Below are 18653 nucleotides of genomic sequence, written 5' to 3' on the forward strand. Positions count from 1 at the left end.
CCACCTGGAAAGGTATATGCTTGAAAAAGGCTTAGGAACCAGGTCGAAACGCGTCGCCATTAAAGAATTTGACCAAGGATCATCTCCTTACCTTTATTACACGCCTTCTGAGATTGTAGGGGTGCCATAGGATCAGGCACCCCACAACAAGTAGGACCCTGAATAGGGAATCTGTTTATTTCTAACGGAGCACTGAGATTTTTTCTCATATATTTTGCATTTAAATATACTATGGGGATAGCTACATAGTGAATTACTGAAGTGGCCCTTTAAATATTTAGCAGTAAACATAATTTTATAAGCCTACAGGCTTTTTCTTGCACCACACTTTGACTCCTTTGCATGACCTTTGGTGAATGATTTTGTTATCATCAGATTTGTTACATGCTCACCACCACCGTAAAATCCTAAAATTTGAGTTTGCTAAATTGAGTGACCTGTCAGGCAAGGTCGAAGTTCCTATGTCAAGTCTAATGGCACGGTTGTGCTTCAGTCAACAGCGCCACTAGGGAGAGTCAAGTGTTGCTAAGCAATATTCTAATCAAGTGCTTACCAGTTTGACTGTTGCCATGTCCCCAAAACGTGGAAGACCAAGACGTGGACAGCGAACAGTTCAAGGGGTATGCTCAGATGGAAGCTGGTACACTAAAAATGTAGTTTATCCTGAAGTCCTTGCCAATTAAAATAATCAGTTCGTAAAACATTTACAACCATTTAGGTATTAAGGTCCTTCTGGTCTGCTTCAGATGCTTTCAAGTTTCGTGACATTGACTACACTTTTGTCTTCTACCTGCCCTGACCTATGGCCTGAATTACTGTACTTAATTTGTTGGCCAAAGTTGCTCATGTGAACAGTGCTGGCCAATCAGAAAGCAGTGCACAGTGTGCATTATGTTGCTAGAAAATTGCAGCGACCATCTTGAATGACTAAAAACAGGACCTCAAACAAGTTAATCGCAAGGACATCAGTAGGCAAGAACAGCAGATAATACACCTGACTGCCTGGTCCTAGGACAGAATTTTTTTAAATCAAATTTTTATTAAGGTTTTGCATTAATTGAGACATTCAAATTTCCATAGACCATACACAGAGATAGTTGTTAGCGTACATTGGCCAAAGGAGGTGTAGGAGACTCCTTCCTGAAGGAACTCTGGTACCCAACCAAAAATAAATATAGATCCAAAAATTTCAATCCGCTCCTAAGGGGTCCATGCGAGGTCTGGGACAAGTATAGACGCTCCTTGGCCCCAGACCCCTCCCCCATAACGCCAATATGCACCCTCAATAGGTACCTAAACCGGCCGTCGGATTGCGTCTCCAGAAATCTATGGAAGAGATTTGCACTATTTAATTTAGGCGACCTACAAACACAAATGCACAGAAAACCAGCGGACATACTGGAGGCGCTGGCTCCGCAGCTCCCTCTCTCCTTTTTGCAAAAAGCTCAAATAACACAAACATTTGGTGAGTTCCAGAAAACCTCCAAATCAATGAGGCCGGAGACCCCCTTTGAGAAGACTTTTAAAAGTCACCCAAACAATAGCTCCATATCCAGTATTCGCAACAGGTTCATCGCCCCCACAGCCGCCTACAAACCAGCGTTCCTATCATCGTGGGAAAAAGAACTTAAGATAACCCTCACTACATCAGACATAAAACTGATCCTGCAGACCTCCTTCGGTCTCTCTCCTTGTATCTTGCTTCAGGAAAGCCATTATAAAGTCATAGCTAGATGGTATAAGACTCCACAATGGCTAGGACAGAATTTTGCCCCAAAACCAGAAGGTTGCTTTAAGTAGTGTCAGCTGTCACAGTACTGGGACTAGTTCCTGAATAACTGCCTCGGGAACCAACAGGGAGGCCCACATCCCAACTAATAGGAATAAAATCCGAAGACCAGGGTGCCTCACGTGTCACCTCAAAAGTCGTCACAAAGCCAAACCAGGCTGTGGCGTTGTGGATCCACATCCATTGATCCGGTTAGCAGTCCTGTTTTACCTTATTAAACTCCAAAAATCCATTTTCAGAGGCTACTGAAAGAAGATACTGTGGAAAAGTGAGGACAAAGTGTTCTTCTTCAAGATACAGCCTATGGAACTGTAAATTGGATAAATGATCACATTAATGCATTGAATACTCATTTTCCTTTGAAATCAAACTCAAATGTGGCTTGTGATTCCAGTAAGGCAAAGTTTTCTGAAAGTCTTAATATCTGACTATGGGACCCAAGCCAACTGGAGGAAAGGCTCCACTTCTTTGAAGCTCAACTGAGGGCATATTAGGTTGCACAGGACCAGGAGGAGGTTGTCGCCTAAAATGTAATTTCTACTGATTATTCATAGTGATGTCATGAAACCTAAAAGCATCATGGAAACTGTCTGTGTGCAATCAAATCAGGTGATAATGGTCTCTGTTAGTCCTCTCTCCTGTTACGGATGCCTTTATTCTGCTCCCCATGGACAAGGTTCTTAGAAGCTAGCCCTTTCTTCATCTACTAAAGTTAATAGGTTGTTTACTAAAGTTGTTCCTGTATTACATCTGATCACAAAATAGTTTATATCAGTGCCTTTACATCATAGTTTAGTAGTAGGGCACCAATGTAGTGCACACTCTTGGTGTGGACTGATGTCACACCATAAACATTGTAGGCAGCCATATTTGATGGCCGATCAGTCTCTTTCAAAATACTATACCTACTCATGTGGAATTGAATGAGGGTGTCCATGATGAGAATTTTTTGTATCCTGAGATGCCCAAGAAATCCAATTCTAGATGCACCAGTACAATATGGAAAGTGTTGCTATTTTTACGCTGCCCCTGAAACCCTAGACTCTCCCACATCCATCAATGTCTTTTTTTCAGCCTTATTAGAAAGGTGGCCAGTAGACTGTGAAACTAGAAGGGAATACGTTGAGGGTTTCCTAGTTATAAATTAAGGATTTAATCAGTAGATCTTTAAAGGGGGTCATCTCAAGAACATCAGCTGACTTGATGTCCATATGCCGTCACAGGGGTATATCCCTTACGGGTGTCTTTGATATTATTTTGGCTATCAATTTACACTATGTTGACAAAAGTATTGGGATACACATAGTTGGTGATGAAATTTGATTTTTTCATATTTTTCAATAGTATGTTAGGTTGCCTTTAGCCTCAGTGACTGCAGTTGCCCTCTTAGGAATGCTTTCCATCAAATACCGATACACGTGTGGAGGCATTTGCCTCCATTTCTTAAGGAGAACTTCAGATATTGATGCGAGGGACGATGGGCATGTTGGGCATGCATGGATATGGCATTCTAGCTCGTCCCTAAGATGTTTGATGGGATTAAAATCCAGACTTTGGGCTAACCAATGAAGTTTGCAGATGTTCAGCTCCTCAAACCAATCCTCAACACTGCGTGCTGCAAGACATGGTGCTCAGTTATATTGGTAGAGACATGAAGCTGTACTAAAGTAGGTAATGCCGCATTGTCTGGAATGCCTCTGTAACCATTAGCATTGAGGGTGGACTTCACGATTAGCAATGGCCCTCGTTCTTCCCAGAGAAACACCCCCACACCATAACAGAACCTCCTCCAAACTTCACTGTTGGAACAATGCAGTTGCGTAGAAATGGCTCTCCAGGCAACTGCCAGACCCAGGTGCCGCCATCTTATTGGAAGATGATGTATTTTGATTTAGCTGTCGACAGCGCTTTCTTTCCACTCATTCACAGTCCAAGAATGGCGTTCAATGCACCATCGCAGGCGTGTCTGTGCATTTACTGCTGTGATATTGGGCTTGTGTGCAGCCGCTCATTCATGGTAACCGTTCGCATGCAATTCTTTATGGATGATTCTGGTGCCAGTGACCCGTGAACCTCCAGAGTGAATGTTTCGGTAGACAATGTGCGCGATGCCTTCACAGCTCATACAAGGCTTCGTTGTCCACATTTTGTCAGTTTATGAGGTTTCCCCGACCGTGGCTGCACTGCACACAGAGCAGATGTTTTCCCATTCCGAATAACATTGCCAGCAGTTGACTTTGGAAGGTCCAAAAGCTTTGTAATGTCCTGTAATGATTGGTTACTCAGGTGACATCCCACCACCATACCCCATTGGAAATGCGCCAAATCTCGTTACATTCTGCACTGGTATATGCCTGTGTGATACTCTCCTTATACCTAATGTTCACACATCTGATTTGCAAATCTCCTTTGCCTGGCAGCACAAGATTCATGGGTGTCCCAATAATTTTGTCAACATAGTGTACTTTTGGATGTTAATACTCTATGATGATGTGCCTCAACCAGTGCATCGTAAGCCACATTCTTAGGCTTCCATACATGTAGCTCTCCAGCTGCAGGTATTATTATTCACTATTAGTTATATCTGTTATGATCAAAGGTATGCATCGTTCACTTCTAGAGTTTTGTTGGACCATTTGTCAGGCACAGCTGAACCACTGGACTGGTAGATAAATACCATAATCAGTTATCAACTCTATATAGTGCTACACACACCCTATATTTAAAGGGAGGTTAGCAACTCCTCTCGAACAAAGTAAGCTGAGTGATGCCATCAGCTGATCCGATGCAACGGTTCAGGGACCAATTGCCTAACAACTGCCCCAACAACAACTATGAAGTGAAGTGAACAATGCAGCAGGAATTTATCCAATGGTTATAACAGTAGTGACAGATATAACCATTATATAATGCACAATACCTGCAGCTAGCAACCGCTGGTGAGCTACATATATGTGTAAGAGGGAAATGCTACTGTATTATACATGCAAGTGTTCACTTGTTGAAAAGTTTTCTAATGTTAAAGATGCTGAAGTGCCTGTTACTTAAAGGAAGGCAGGGTTGGAGGAGACCTGGAAAATAGAAGTAGCAAGGTGAAGTTATGGGTTGGCACACTCAGAGAGTACAGTAGACTACATTGTGTACAGATCTATGGGGACTTTCTCCCGGTAGGCTTTCTAGAACGAACACAGAAGGGAAAGAAAAAGAACTCTATCTGCATCTGCTAACTTCGGCAAAACCTATTCAACACCAGATGCTAGTGACTATAGACGGCTCTTCTGCATCCTGTTCTCACTGGCTTGCCTTGATATAAGGAAAATGCAGACTGTTGAAGATTTTAGTTGGACTGTCCAATAAACCATTGCCTGTTGTCAGCATTAGTGAACAACCTCCGTAAGATGCCCTTCCATGCATGCTTTGGAGTAGCTCATGTATTAATACTTTCTCAAGGCCTTGCTGATCCAATTTGGCCTAACCCAGGGGTTGAATTGTATGGAGCTTTGCAGATATAAAAAGAGAAGCATTACTGTCCCCAGGTGAAGCCAAAATTGGTGAAACAGACATTTTGCCCTTTTGATCCAATGCGCCTGCAGATGTGGGATTGGACTTGGACCCATCTTCATATAGAAGCCCAAGAGTCAAATATGGTTCCCAATTAGTATTGAACAAGAATTATTGAAATAATTGAGTCGGAAGAGACCAATCCGATTTTAAAAAATAATTGTGTATCCGAACTCCCAATTCCAACTTCCATTAAAATCAGTAGGAGTAAAAATCGGGTTCTATAATTTGGTCTCCTTGAACAACAGTGGAGGTGATGGTGGTGGCGGCCGGCGCCCAGTGATTAGCATAGTGGGGTTCCAGGTTCAAATCCCCGTGAAAGTCAGATTCAAACCTAGAACTCAAGCACTGCAGGGCAGCAGTGCTAAGCCAACACACTTGTCCTGGCTGCTCAAAACAGAGAACCGATATTTTATAGATTTTTGCTAAAAATCTGATTGGGATGATCCAATCCAATTTAGCAAAAATCAGCCTAATTTTATCGCCCAATCCGATGATCAATGCTCCTCCCAAGGCACAGAACGGGGAATGGTACTGGTGTACCTTGATGCCACCGGAAGCTAGGGGTTTGACAGGAGGAATGCCCCTGTCACACACCTAGCTGCCGATTACAGCATTTAGGAAAGGTCCTAGCAGCAGCGTCGGCATGGATTTTTGCCTGGGCCGGAGGGTTAAGGTTTGTTTTCGTGTTAGGCTTACATTATATGTAAGCCTCACAGGGAATACACCCTAACCCTCCAGGGTATGCAAAATTCATGCAGACACTGCAGCTACGAGCTGGGGCTCTGCTGCCGTGTCTCACGCCAGGTGTTCTGCAGCCACCGATGGCAGCTCTGTTGTCCTTCCGCTGGCACTGCCTCTGCTGCAGACGCTGCAGCTATCAGCTGGGGCTCTCCTGACATGTCTCCCGGCAGGTGTCCTGCAGCCACCGCTGGCAGCGGCTCTCTCGTACTTTCACCGGCGCTGCCTCTGCTCCTGCTGCCGCGGCAGCCTCTCGGAGGCACATCAGTGGCCTGCACAGCGACAGCAGCTGATCAGCGGAACACAGCGCCAGGGAAAACTGTGAGCCACAGCTGCGGGGTGCAGAGAGACAGGAGCAGAGGAGCGGACCACAGTGGCAGGGAACTGTGTGAGCCACAGCACCGTTGTGCACACTGCCAGCAGCGAAGGAACTCAGTAAAGAGCGGCACACACTGTTTGCAGTGCCGAGGTGGTGAATTACCTGACCCTCCACCGACGCCGAAGCACTGCACTCCATTAGTGTGGCCAGTGCAGAGCGTGGGCCATGGAACACACAGAGAAGCAGCTAATTGGAAGCTAGGGGCTCGACATGGGGCGTTAACTCTTGCAAACCCAGGTCTGCCCCTAGCTTTCGGTGGCGTCAAGGTACACCAGTACCGCGGGGAATAATATCATTGCTACAACTTTATACTAGAGTCAAAGTCATATCACTGGCAGCAACGATATCCATAAACTTTGGTCACTTGAACTTTTGGCCATTTTTATTTTGTGCCGCTCCACCTATCATGAAAGTGGCTCACAAAACTACACAAGATGATGGATCTCATTCTCTACTTTAGGAAAACCAGACAATTACCAAGAAATTCAGATTCCAAGAGTTGTAGCTTGTTTGCTTTTAGAATGTTGACAAGAGGCCGGAAGCGGAGGTGCTGGCACCACTGCACCTAAACTGGATCGGGCATTTCCCTCCTCACATAACCCCTTTAACTTCTTGGCAACATCCTCTATACATGTACAATGGACACCTGTCTGAAACAGCTGGGATCGGGAGAGAACTCTGATCACAGCTGTTAACCCTTCAGACGTGGCTGTCAATTTTGAAAGCAGCATTTAAAGTGGTATTTAAATGGTCCAAAAAAGGGAAAGGAGCTGCCTCTTTATCCCAAATTAGCTCTCCCTTCCCCCCAATGATATCGCAGGGTGCCATTTGGGTGTCATGGTAGCCTGGAGCCTTGTGAAGTACTGCAGTATATAGTATAAGTGCTAGCTCAAGTCCCCTTAGGGGACAAAAAAAAGTAAAAATAAGTGAAATCAAGTTTTTTTTAATTATAAGAAATAAAGACTATTAAACATTTTAAAAACCTCACTTCCCCAACTAAAAAAAACATATTTGGTATTGCCATATCTGTAAAAGTCTAATATATTAAAATAATTTGTAATCTATCCAGCAGGTTGAATGCTATCATAAAAAAATATGCATTGCCAGAATCGTGCATTTTTGGCCACGTCATCTCAAAAGATAAAATTAAATAAAACGTAATCAAAAAGTTAAATGTATCCCAAAATGGTACTAACAGAATCTACAGGTCATCCCTCAAAAAACGAGCCCATACACAACCCCATCGATGGAAAATTAAAACATTTATGGTAGTCATAAAATGGCAACAGGAACAAAAAGCAATTAAAAAAAAAGAGGCATTTTATTTTTTAAAAGTGTTTAAAAAAAATTATATAAATTTGGTGCCTTTGTAATCGTACTGAGCCATAGAATAAAGTTGACAATTTTTGCTGCACTGTGTATGCTGTAACAACAAGGCCCACCTCCCACACAAAATAGTACAATGGCATTTGTTTTCCATCTCACCCCATGTTTTTCAGTATACTATAAAGTGCGTTAAATGGTACCACTATGGGCTCATGTCTACGGGCGGGTTTGAATCGCGGCATCTGCCTGGATGATCCGCAGTACAAGACGCCCATAGACAATCATGGGCGCCCGCAGCTTAATTAAAGCATGGTCCAGGAAACAAATCGCAGCATGCTCTATTTTGAAGTCAATGGAAGCCGTCCGATCTGCGGCACACTCGAAGCTGTCACTGCAGGCGTGCCGCAGATCCCACGGGAAAGCATGAGGTTTAAAAAAAAAAACCTCTCTACTGCGCATGTGCGGGGAGGTGGTGACTGGCCAACTTGCTGGCACCTGCCTACATCCATGAAGGAAAAGACAGACGACCCCCATGGCCATGCAGAGGATCCGGAATGATAAGTAATGTCTTCATGCCGCTGGCAGGGGGGGATTCCGCGGCGGGCAGTTTGGGAAATAGATAAAATAATAATAATAGTGATAACTGAGACCCCAGGAAGTTTGCTCTAATTCAATGAACTTTTAGGGCCGGTTCACACAGGCGTTAGTGCATTTCAGTCAGGCAAATATGTATCGTAGTGACGCGTCCGAAAAATCGCTTATGGCCACTCTGCCATGTTTTGGCTTGCGCAAATACACTGCGTATAACGTATGCGCATATTTACGCACACCTATTGAATTTACTGGGCTTCTATAGTGTGTAGTAGGCCAAGCCACGCATCTTTTCATGCGATTGCATGAATAAATATGCTCGTATGAACAAACCCATTGAAATAAATAGGTTCTGTTCACTGCGTAATATGCGGCGCAAATATGCTTGTGTTGATGAATCCTTATGAGGCATAGTTTCATAGCATGGAGGATAACCATGTAGAGCCTTTTGTGGTATAGAGTGCTAAGACATCAGAAATGCAGTCCTAAGCTCTCACTTACGACCAGAAGGTTGCGAGTTCAATCCCCGCAAGGTTCAGGTAGCCGGCTCAAGGTTGACTCAGCCTTCCATCCTTCCAAGGTTTGTGAAATGAGTACCCAGCTTGGTAGGGGGTAATAAACAAATTACTCGAAAGCGCTGCGGAATAAGTTGGCGCTATACAAATAACAAGATTTATTTTATTTTTATTGGAAGCAAGTCATGTTGCAGCAATCTTCCACAGTGACTAAGGGGTTAAAAGCTATAATGACCTTCGTGGACTGTATACAATATTATAGCTGGAGAGGAAAAAAGAAAGCTCTGACTAAAAACGTCGCCAGTTCTGGTAGGAGTAAATCACAGCCCTGGCCGCTCAGTGAAAAGCCTGGTATCCACAGTATCCGTGATACCCATCTGCCGACGGGTTAATGAATGGCTTCTTACATAACAGTCGCCGTGGAAACCGGTGGAGCCGCATTCACAAATGTGGGGGAGCGAGGAGCATTTTATAGACACAATTGAAAAGCCTATAGAACAGCATGAAAGAAACATTAGATGGACGCCGAGGAAGGCCATTACCTCAAGTCTGGAGAAACTGTGCTGGCTGAAAGCAAAAAGCACACGTCAGGGGCAAACCGAGAGAAGCCTATTCTAAAAAGGAATGAGAGACTGAACCGCCATCATGTCACTGGAGAACAACAGGAGCAACAAACACAGCGAAACCGGCTTCATAACAAGGCTGTGTCCTAACGTGCGCTTTATGGACTGCATTAATTGTGAAAGAAAACAAAACCTAGAAAACGTAGTGATTTAAAGAAAAAAATTGCGTTTTTAATGCAATTTTGCAATATTTGCAAAAAGAAATGCTGCAACACCAGAATGCGTGAGCGTACCCTTAGGTTGAATTCACACAGGGCGGATTTGCCGTGGAAATTCTGTGCAGGATTTCGCTGCGGCAAGTTCGCCTGCAGCCGCTAGTCCCCTGATTATCCAGGCATCTGGACGAGATTTGTCAAAAATCTCGTCCACACGGGGTGGCTAATCTGTCGTGGCAAAGCCGGCGCTGTGGCGCGTTTTCCCCGGCCGCAGCATGTCCATTTAATTTTTTTTCCATTGCGGCCGCACTCCTCTCTGTGGCAGCGTCGACCGCAATGGAAAAGCATGCGGCCATGCCGCTCCAAAACCCGCGGCTAAGTTCCGTAGGTTTTGAAGCTGCGCATTCCCGGCAGAAATCTGGCAGTTTTTCGCCGCGGCAAAAACCGCAAGATTCCGCCCTGTGTGAATGCAGCCTTATAAGACTGGACATTATTTTAGAATCTGCAGTACATAAATCTTACCAGAGGCGTAAAATTTATGGTAAATGTTCAGCAAGATCCCTGTTACAGTCCTACTGCTCATGTTAGGGTGGGTTTGTACGGGGCAGAAATGCTGCAGGAAATCCTTCCAGACTTTTCACAGCAACTCCACAGGAAATTCCGTAGTGGCCAATCCGCACCATTTCCACTACATGTGAATGACCCCTAACTCACCTTGACCAGCTTCTGCTGGCTCAGTCCGGAGTCTTTCCTGATCCCCGTCGGTCTCCCCTGGCCTCCAGTGATACCCAATCGATCCATGTGACCTCAACAGTCTGTGTTTGGCGGCAGCAGTCACGTGTCAATATTACACAAGTCCAAAGAAAGTAGGATGGGACGCCAACATACCAGTAAGTGCAGGTGTATTCCGCTTTTGTTCATGTTTGGCTCAGAATAATTTCCGCTACCTTGGCAGCCAACTCTCCACAAAAGCTAACATCGACGCCGAAATACAACACCGTCTGAGCTCTGCGAGTGCACTCTTTTTTTTTTTTCGAGAACTCAAGAACGGAACACGGAATGTTGGTGTACAGCAAAAGAGATTAAAACTGTGGCATAGACATTGAGAACTCGGAAGACCTGGCCCTCAAGCGCTCAATTTGGGGGTCAGCCGTTACCAACAGCACTGTGAATTTCGAAGAGGCATGAATGGAGGGTGACAAGGAGAGACATATCAAGAGGAAAGCACGTCAAGCCAACCCTTGTCGGGACCGTCTTCCACTTGGAAACCAATGTCCCCACTGCGAAAGAACCTGCGGATCCAGAATAGGTCTCTATAGTCACCTACGGATCCACCGCAAAGACCCCATACTTGGAAAACAATCACGCTCGTCCATGAGTGATAGCCTATGATATGAAACCCGCACTTGTATACTGACTTCTCATCCCACTTTCTTTGGAAATGCACATTAACCCTTTCCAATACAATTTTGTATTGAGGGTTTCCTGAAAGGCTTTCTCTTTTTGCTGTTATACAACGGTGCCATCAGCTCGCTAAAGCCAGTGTGTGTGCGTGCCTCCGACAGCAGAGTGGCTGGCAATAGACGGTAAGAATACCCTGTCGGATGTCTTCTGACATTGGAGCTGTACAAGCTTCAATCAGAATGCAGAAAGATGTCCGACAGCGCATTGGAAAGGATTAATAGGATGAATGAAGGATCATCATCCAGGACAGTTTGTTTCATTGCTCCTGTGTGAGGGTGTGATGCTGCTCTTACAACTATCTTCCTGATGTGTCCATATGACACGCCAACAATGGCGGCCAGGGTAGAGAGATCAGCAGGCAAGGCTCTGTACCAAGCAGGAAGACGCATGCAGATAGCTAAAGGCCCATTTACACGGGATGATAACCAGACATGAATGTTCGTAATTCATTTGTCCGATTGGGCCGTATGAATATGCCACCATTTAGCCGACAAAGAAGCGAATGCTCTTTCGTCAGCTGACTGGATCTTTCATGCGTGCCTATGAACATTTATTGACTGCGCATCACCCCCCATAAACAGGGAGATGAGCTGCCGACGAATACTATCCACATAGGAAGGAGTGATCGAAGTAGCAATTACATGTCTCTATACCGGCGATCATCTGCCCATATAAAACCACTGAATAAGTGTTGATCGACAGGCAGAAGACATCTGATGTGAAGGCCCTAAATCTAAGTACACACAGGGATAAAACCCGGGGCTCAAAAGAGGTCCTGTGCAGCCTAAAAACATACGAACCCCACGGATTGCAGAGATCTCCCTCCATCTACTACATGGATAACGTAGTAGATGGAGGGAGTTGATCTTTCCTCCAGCAAAATATTTTTCCTCTTCACCGAAAGGATTACCCAAAACAATGCCCAACTAATATGTCCACAATGTACATCCTGCCAAAAGTATTTGGACCCCTCCTATCAGCAGAATAGATCATATCTTATTAGCATTTCCTGTGTCCAAATCATACTACATAACATGCAGAGCCTTGGAGGTGTCAGCCATAGTTTATGAAGGGGACTGCACGCTATTGGATACATGGGATATACCACTGCACACACCGTACATCATAAAGTGTAATGCATCGCGCCATCTACAATGGTGTAAGGAGCGTTGTCATTGGACAGTTGAACAACGTTCTATGGGGTACCTGGGTGCGGAGGATGCCTAGGAATGGCTGTTATGCCAACAGTTAAAGGGGTATTCCGGTTGTGAAGTGAATTTTCAAAAATCGCAGCTATGAGAGGTGTTTGCTCCATGTTTATGCCCAGCTGGTTATGGGTATAAATCGAGCAGCCATTACCTTCTTATCCTGCCCTTCATTTCTGATATTTAGCTGCATCATTATTTTCCAAGACGACCGCCGCATCCCTGCCCATATGCAGCTTGAAACTACATTTCACACAATTCCCCACTCTGTCCTTCCTTCCTTGCGTCCTCACTAACTGCTGCCCTGGTATTGGTCAGCCATCCAGTACCGAGAGCTGAACAAAAAGGTTGTTCCTACTAGGCAAGCCTGTCACGATGGAATGCCTACTGGTCATCTCCAAGGCAACCTCTGGAGATGGTAATGGCCTTTAGAGCTACAGACACAAAATCCAAAACAGAAGCACATTGCAAACTTGAATAACTTTTGAGTATCATTCATTTGGCAGCAACTTTGTATATCCAGAATATCCCTTTAAGTACAGCGGAGGTTCCGTTATGGTTGTAGGGGCGACAACTGTTGGTTGTAGTGACAGGAACCATGAACACGGAGGTGTACTTGACATACTAGACAATAATGTGCTGCTGACAATGTGGTAATACTCTGGGAATAGTAGCGGATATGGAAAGTACAGTGGTGGAAAGGTACTCATTCATCCTAATTACGTATCCTGGTGGTGAGGTAGTAAAAGAGGTATGTGTATGGGAAATTGGGTGCAGCCAACCCAGTATCCGTACAACCCATGGGTTGACGTATAATAAATGTAGTGATGAAGGTCAAGAAAAAACTGGGAATAAGGTGCAACCCTTAGGTGTACATGCACATACACAAATCTTTAGTCATGAAAAAAAATCTCAGATTCTAAGCTGTTTTTATCAAATAAAAACTGAGATTTTTTTGTGCATATGTACATGTGGATCTAAGGGTGGCGCTTTATTCCCAGTTTTTTCTTGAACTTCATCAGTACATACTCTGAGAATGGTCAGCCATACTTTCAACAAGAAAACATGGCTTATAACAAATCCTTCACTCTTTTACATTGGTTTGAGGATATGATTGTTACATGATTGGCCTGGCCTGAACAAAGTCCTGACCTGAACCCTACTGAACATCTTTGGGATAAACTGGAAAGTCAGGTCAGGATATATGAAAAGCGTCAATCATCTTTGAGAGAAATTGCGAGAAGTTTGCAGGATGAATGGAGGGAAATACCAGCTAAAGTCTATCAGATGTTAGGTATGTCACGGAGAGTATCGGATGTCATTAGAGCCAAAGGAGCCCCATTAAGTATTAACATATGGAAATAAATACTACTTTTGATGCTTACCTAGGAGTCCAATTACATTTAGTAGGATAGTGTAGAGGGGCAGCACAGCATACATGAGAACTAAATAACATAATTATTTGAGATGAGCGAGTATACTCGCTAAGGCACATTACTTGAGCGAGTAGTGCCTTAGCCGAGTATCTCCCCGCTCGTCTCTAAAGATTCGGGGGCCGGCGCAGGTGACAGGTGAGTTGCGGCGGGGAGCGGGGGGAGGAGAGAGGGAGAGAGAGATCTCCTCTCCGTTCCTCCCCGCTCTCCCCCGCCGCTCCCTGGCCTCCGCCAGTCCACGAATCTTTAGAGACGAGCGGGGAGATACTTGGCTAAGGCACTACTCGCTCAAGTAATGTGCCTTAGCGAGTATACTCGCTCATCTCTAATAATTATGCTCATCTAATATAGAGGGAGATGAAGGAAAGAAAACTGTGAAAGAAGGAAGAAAGAGGAGAGAAGCAAGGGACGTGATGAGGTATATTGGGAAAATAAGAGATTGAGACTGGACTTCTACTACTACCTGGAGAAAAGAAATTCATAATGTCAGGATATAATACAGGTGAGGACCAGGTGCGGCAGGTATTATTTGACAGTACTTTACAGATGTGTAAGCAACCTTGGGATCATACAGAATTTTCTGTATGTGGATTCTGATATGGATTGTGTCTGGAATCCGCATCCCTTTAGCACCCCATTAAATTCAATGGGAATCCACGTTGTAGTTCATCTGCCGCAAATTTTTCCACATGCTGGATTTTTAAATTTGCAGTGTAGAAAAAAAGAATTGCTATTTCAATTCTTGATGTAACTTCCGCATGTAGGGTGACCACTCAAAGATTTGCCATCTGAATCCGTGGCATTTAAAATGAAATCCATAGCTGAGCCTTAGATTATGGGGCAAATTTGCGTCAAATTTTTCCAATGAGGATTTTGTGTCTGTGAATGAGGTCTTAAAGATGACTTGTCGCCTCTCCTGGATTGTCCATTTTGTAACAGACTTCGTCCCCCCGTATTTTTAATGTGTGAATGAATGCTAAAGAAAGGCGACAGATAAAGGAACGCTCTATCGTTCCTCCTTCATTCAGATTCGACAACCATTTTTATAATTTTTTTATTTTGCAGCACCACAAAATAGCACAATATTTGACCTCAGGATCCGACTGCTGCGAGACAACAATCACTGAGTCAGCTCACTGTAGCTCCAACACTTGGTAGTTACATAGGTAGAACTGATAAAAAGCATGACGGAATTATAAACTGGGTTGTTTGTGGCATACAAAGCTGTATAAGAAGATAGAGGTTGGCAATAAACTTGGTAATAAAACGTGTGATAAGAGAGGGCACACTACCTTACTGCGTGGTACAAGGCGATATGGTTGGAATGTCCACTGACTCCTCCCTCATCAAATGTGATCACCTGAAAATACATCAAACAAATCAATAACTGAAGGGAAGAAGATCCAAGTCAGGAGATTAGCTACACAGACAAACTAAACGGGTCCTGTAGTCCTCAAAACTGATATGCCAGGGCCGTGGCAATTAATTGGTTTTTATAGTTTATCACAATCAATGGTGGGTTTGACGACATTACAGATCGCTGCGGCTTTTCTGAGTTTTGCCTGACACAGCGCTGCTCTCAACCATGCACTACATCTACTAGATGTGCAAAGAGCCTAAAGGCCCTTTTACATGCACAGATAATCTGGCACAAATGTTCATTATCCGATGATCAGGCCATGTAAAGGTCAGCCAAGAATGGAGCAATCGCCCGTTCTTTGGCTGATCACATTTTGCCATCATTGTCAGCAACACATATTCCCGTGTAAATGGGGATTATACTGCTGAGGCCTCCTTCACGCAGGGTTTTTTTTGTACAGCGTTTAGCGCTGCTTTTTCAGCGCAGCGCTAAACGCTGTACGAGGTTCCTATTCATTTCAATGGACCTGCTCACACAAGGCTGAGAATGCAGAGTCTTCAACGATGCACTTTTACAGCGTTGCATGTCCTATTTTTGGCCATTTTCAGCCCTGTGTTGCCCATTGAAATGAATATGCAACGGTTTCAGCGCTGCCGAAAATGCGGCACAATTTGGTACCGCGCTTTTGGCAGCGCTAAACGCCCTAGCTACATTGCCAGATGTCGCTGTCCCCGGCGGCGCTCTCGGGACTCGTCAGCCAGCAGGGGAACTTTTTCTCTGGTGCCGGGGATTTGAAATCCCTGCCTCCAACGAGAGATTGCTCCGATTGGCTGAGCGCCGCTGATTGACAGCCCACTCAGCTAATCACACCCAGCACTGTATGCGTTCAATCACAGCCATTCATTCATTGAATAGCTGTGATTGGACACATCCATTGCTGGCTCTGATTGGCTCTGCCAGCTGCCACTCAGCGGCGCTAAGCCAATCAGAGCAATTGGACGGCTTCACAAGGTTCCGACAGCGGCGCCAGGGACAGCGACTTCACCAGCTAGGTGAGTATTGATTTTTTTCTTTTATCAGCAGCCCTGGCTGCACTTACAGCTGTGCTGAAAACGCAACCAAAACGCTGGCATAACGCATGCCAGCGCTGCTGAAACCGAGTGGAATCTGCAGTAAAAGCAGCGTTGAAAAACACTGCATTTCTGCAAACGCCTGTGTGAGGGAGGCCTGCGAAACATGACATACAGGGGGCGAATGATTGTATGTATGACTGTTCTTCCACCATAATTTCTAAAGCAACTTGTATGAAGGCTAGTTAAACGAACGCTGATCTCTATGATTGACGCTCATCATCCAGCTCATATCGAGTCCGGTACAACTGCCCTTAGGGTAGGTTTACATGAAGTGAAAAATCTACACCAAAATCTACATAATTTTCAAGTCAAAATTTGCATCATTGATGTAGATTTTAGTGTGGATGCACAGCAAACTTCACCCCTTCTACTGAAAGGGTGAAATCAGCAGAGGATCCATTCCAAAATCCACATCAAAATCTAAACCAATAGTACGGATTTGGACATGTTTTTTTTTATGTGGAAATGATGCAGATAGAGGTTTGCCCAACACAGAAGGGATGGTGATGGCAAATACCGCAACGCAGATTTAGCAAAACAATGGGGCTATTTCAGTGCTGCAACCCATTAATTCAATGCCTTTGTCCTCAGGGTCCCCAGAGGTCGGATCCCAACCAATGGCATATCCTGGCGATATATGTTAAAACATTACATGGTGAGAATAGCTGTTTTTTAATGATTTTCTTAGTATGCTGTATGAGGGTTGGATTTTAATTTATGTAAAAAAAAACCTCTGAGCTGCCCGTGTTCCCGGCAAAATCTGCATTTAATACAAAAAAATTAACAGGAGTAGCTTATTCACATAATAATTGGAATGCCAAGTGCACGAGTCAAATATTTAAAGGGGTTGTTTAGTTATAAACTATGGGTAGGTCATCAATAGTGGATTGGTAGAGGTCTGTTGCCAGCAAACTCTGCCAATCAGCAGTTCTCTAGGCTGCTGTGCTTGTGCACCTAGTTGATTTCAGTAGGAAGCAGACAGCTCTGTTCTCACTGCAGTAGTCAGACTTATATTGCACTAGCTGATATACTCGGCCTCGCCCGAGTTAATTTGATACAGGTGTCTACGCTATGTTCACACGGAAAATTTTATGAAGTCAAGGTTACTTTAGAGAAACCGAGGAATAAAATATATATACACATAGAGGAGCATGAGATTCTCCTCAGGCTGCATGTACCGATGTCCCCCTGCAGAATGTGACACCCCTCCCACTCTCCTCACTTAGGAGCTAAGGAATGCTTGTGCCAAATTTCAAGCTAGTACGACATCGGGAAGTTACATTACATAGGGGTGCATTTGCTTTTGCAATTAGCATTGAATAATCGAGTTGTGACCTGTTTACTTTTCCTATTTAGGACCTAAAGAATGCTCGTGCCAAATTTCATTTTTGTATGACACTAGGAAGTTATATTACATAGAGGTGTCAATACTTTTGCACTTAGCAATGAATAATCAAGTTGTGACCCCCTTTACTTTTCCTATTTAGGATCTAAAGAATGCTCCTGCCAAATTTTACATTTATACAACACTGGGAAGTTAGAGAATTAGTGGCGAATCAGTCAGTCAGTGAGGGCTTTCATCTTTATATATATATAGATTACAGGTCATTTACTTCAATGGGATTCAGGCCTGCAATACCAATCCAGGAGCCGTTTGCTTCCTGCAGAAATCAGCTCAGTAAACGAGTACATCGACCCAGAGAAGAGTTGATCAGTGGAGGTCTGAGGGGAAAGATCCTAGACTATTTACTATTAATGGCCTATCCAAAGGATAGGCCATCAATAGCTTTCAACTGGACATCCCCTTTAAGTGCAAGGAACAAGCCTATAATGAGATATTTGGGGAGGATTATAATAGATATGCATTTCTTATGAAAACAATGGTGTTCGAAAGGATAAAGGAAATGATAGTAGATCGACTCCTGCCATGAGTACTCAGCGGTGGATAATTTATTGCTATTTTTGTGGCTAGTTATTTATTTTAAATTCATTGTGTTTTACGGAATAAAGCATTAATACATTTAGATGATACATAGCTGTGTTTGTTTGAGATGCCTAGAGAGTCGTAATTCTGTTGTTAATGTCTGCATTGGTGAGTTAAAAAATTCTGCTGGGCCATAGTTATTATTATTCATGCATCCTATAACCCCTTGAGTGGCACGCCCGGAAATTTCCGGGACGAGCTCCACTGCCGATAGTGATATAGCCCGGAAATTTTCCGGGCTATGTATCACTATGGGAGCTGCAGAGCACAATGCCACAAGCTGTAACATTGTGCTCTGCCTGCACAGACCCAGAGAGAACAAAGCAAGGGCTTTGAAAAACCAGCAGAAGATATTGCCGATATGCCGGCAATCTCCTGCTTCTAAGTCTCCTGC

The 18653-nt window shown here is 44.1% G+C and overlaps 1 protein-coding gene across 1 annotated transcript in view; it reads right to left on the reverse strand.

Moving 5' to 3' along the window:
• Window positions 1–18653, reverse strand: part of PIGL (phosphatidylinositol glycan anchor biosynthesis class L) — a 114519-nt gene that overhangs the window by 16043 nt on the left and 79823 nt on the right. The window contains exon 4 of the mRNA XM_066599521.1: window positions 15075–15142. Coding sequence (XP_066455618.1) covers window positions 15075–15142 — 68 coding nt within the window. The remainder of the gene's footprint in view (window positions 1–15074; window positions 15143–18653) is intronic.

Source organism: Eleutherodactylus coqui, chromosome 4, assembly GCF_035609145.1.
Source record: "Eleutherodactylus coqui strain aEleCoq1 chromosome 4, aEleCoq1.hap1, whole genome shotgun sequence".
Taxonomy (NCBI): domain Eukaryota; kingdom Metazoa; phylum Chordata; class Amphibia; order Anura; family Eleutherodactylidae; genus Eleutherodactylus; species Eleutherodactylus coqui.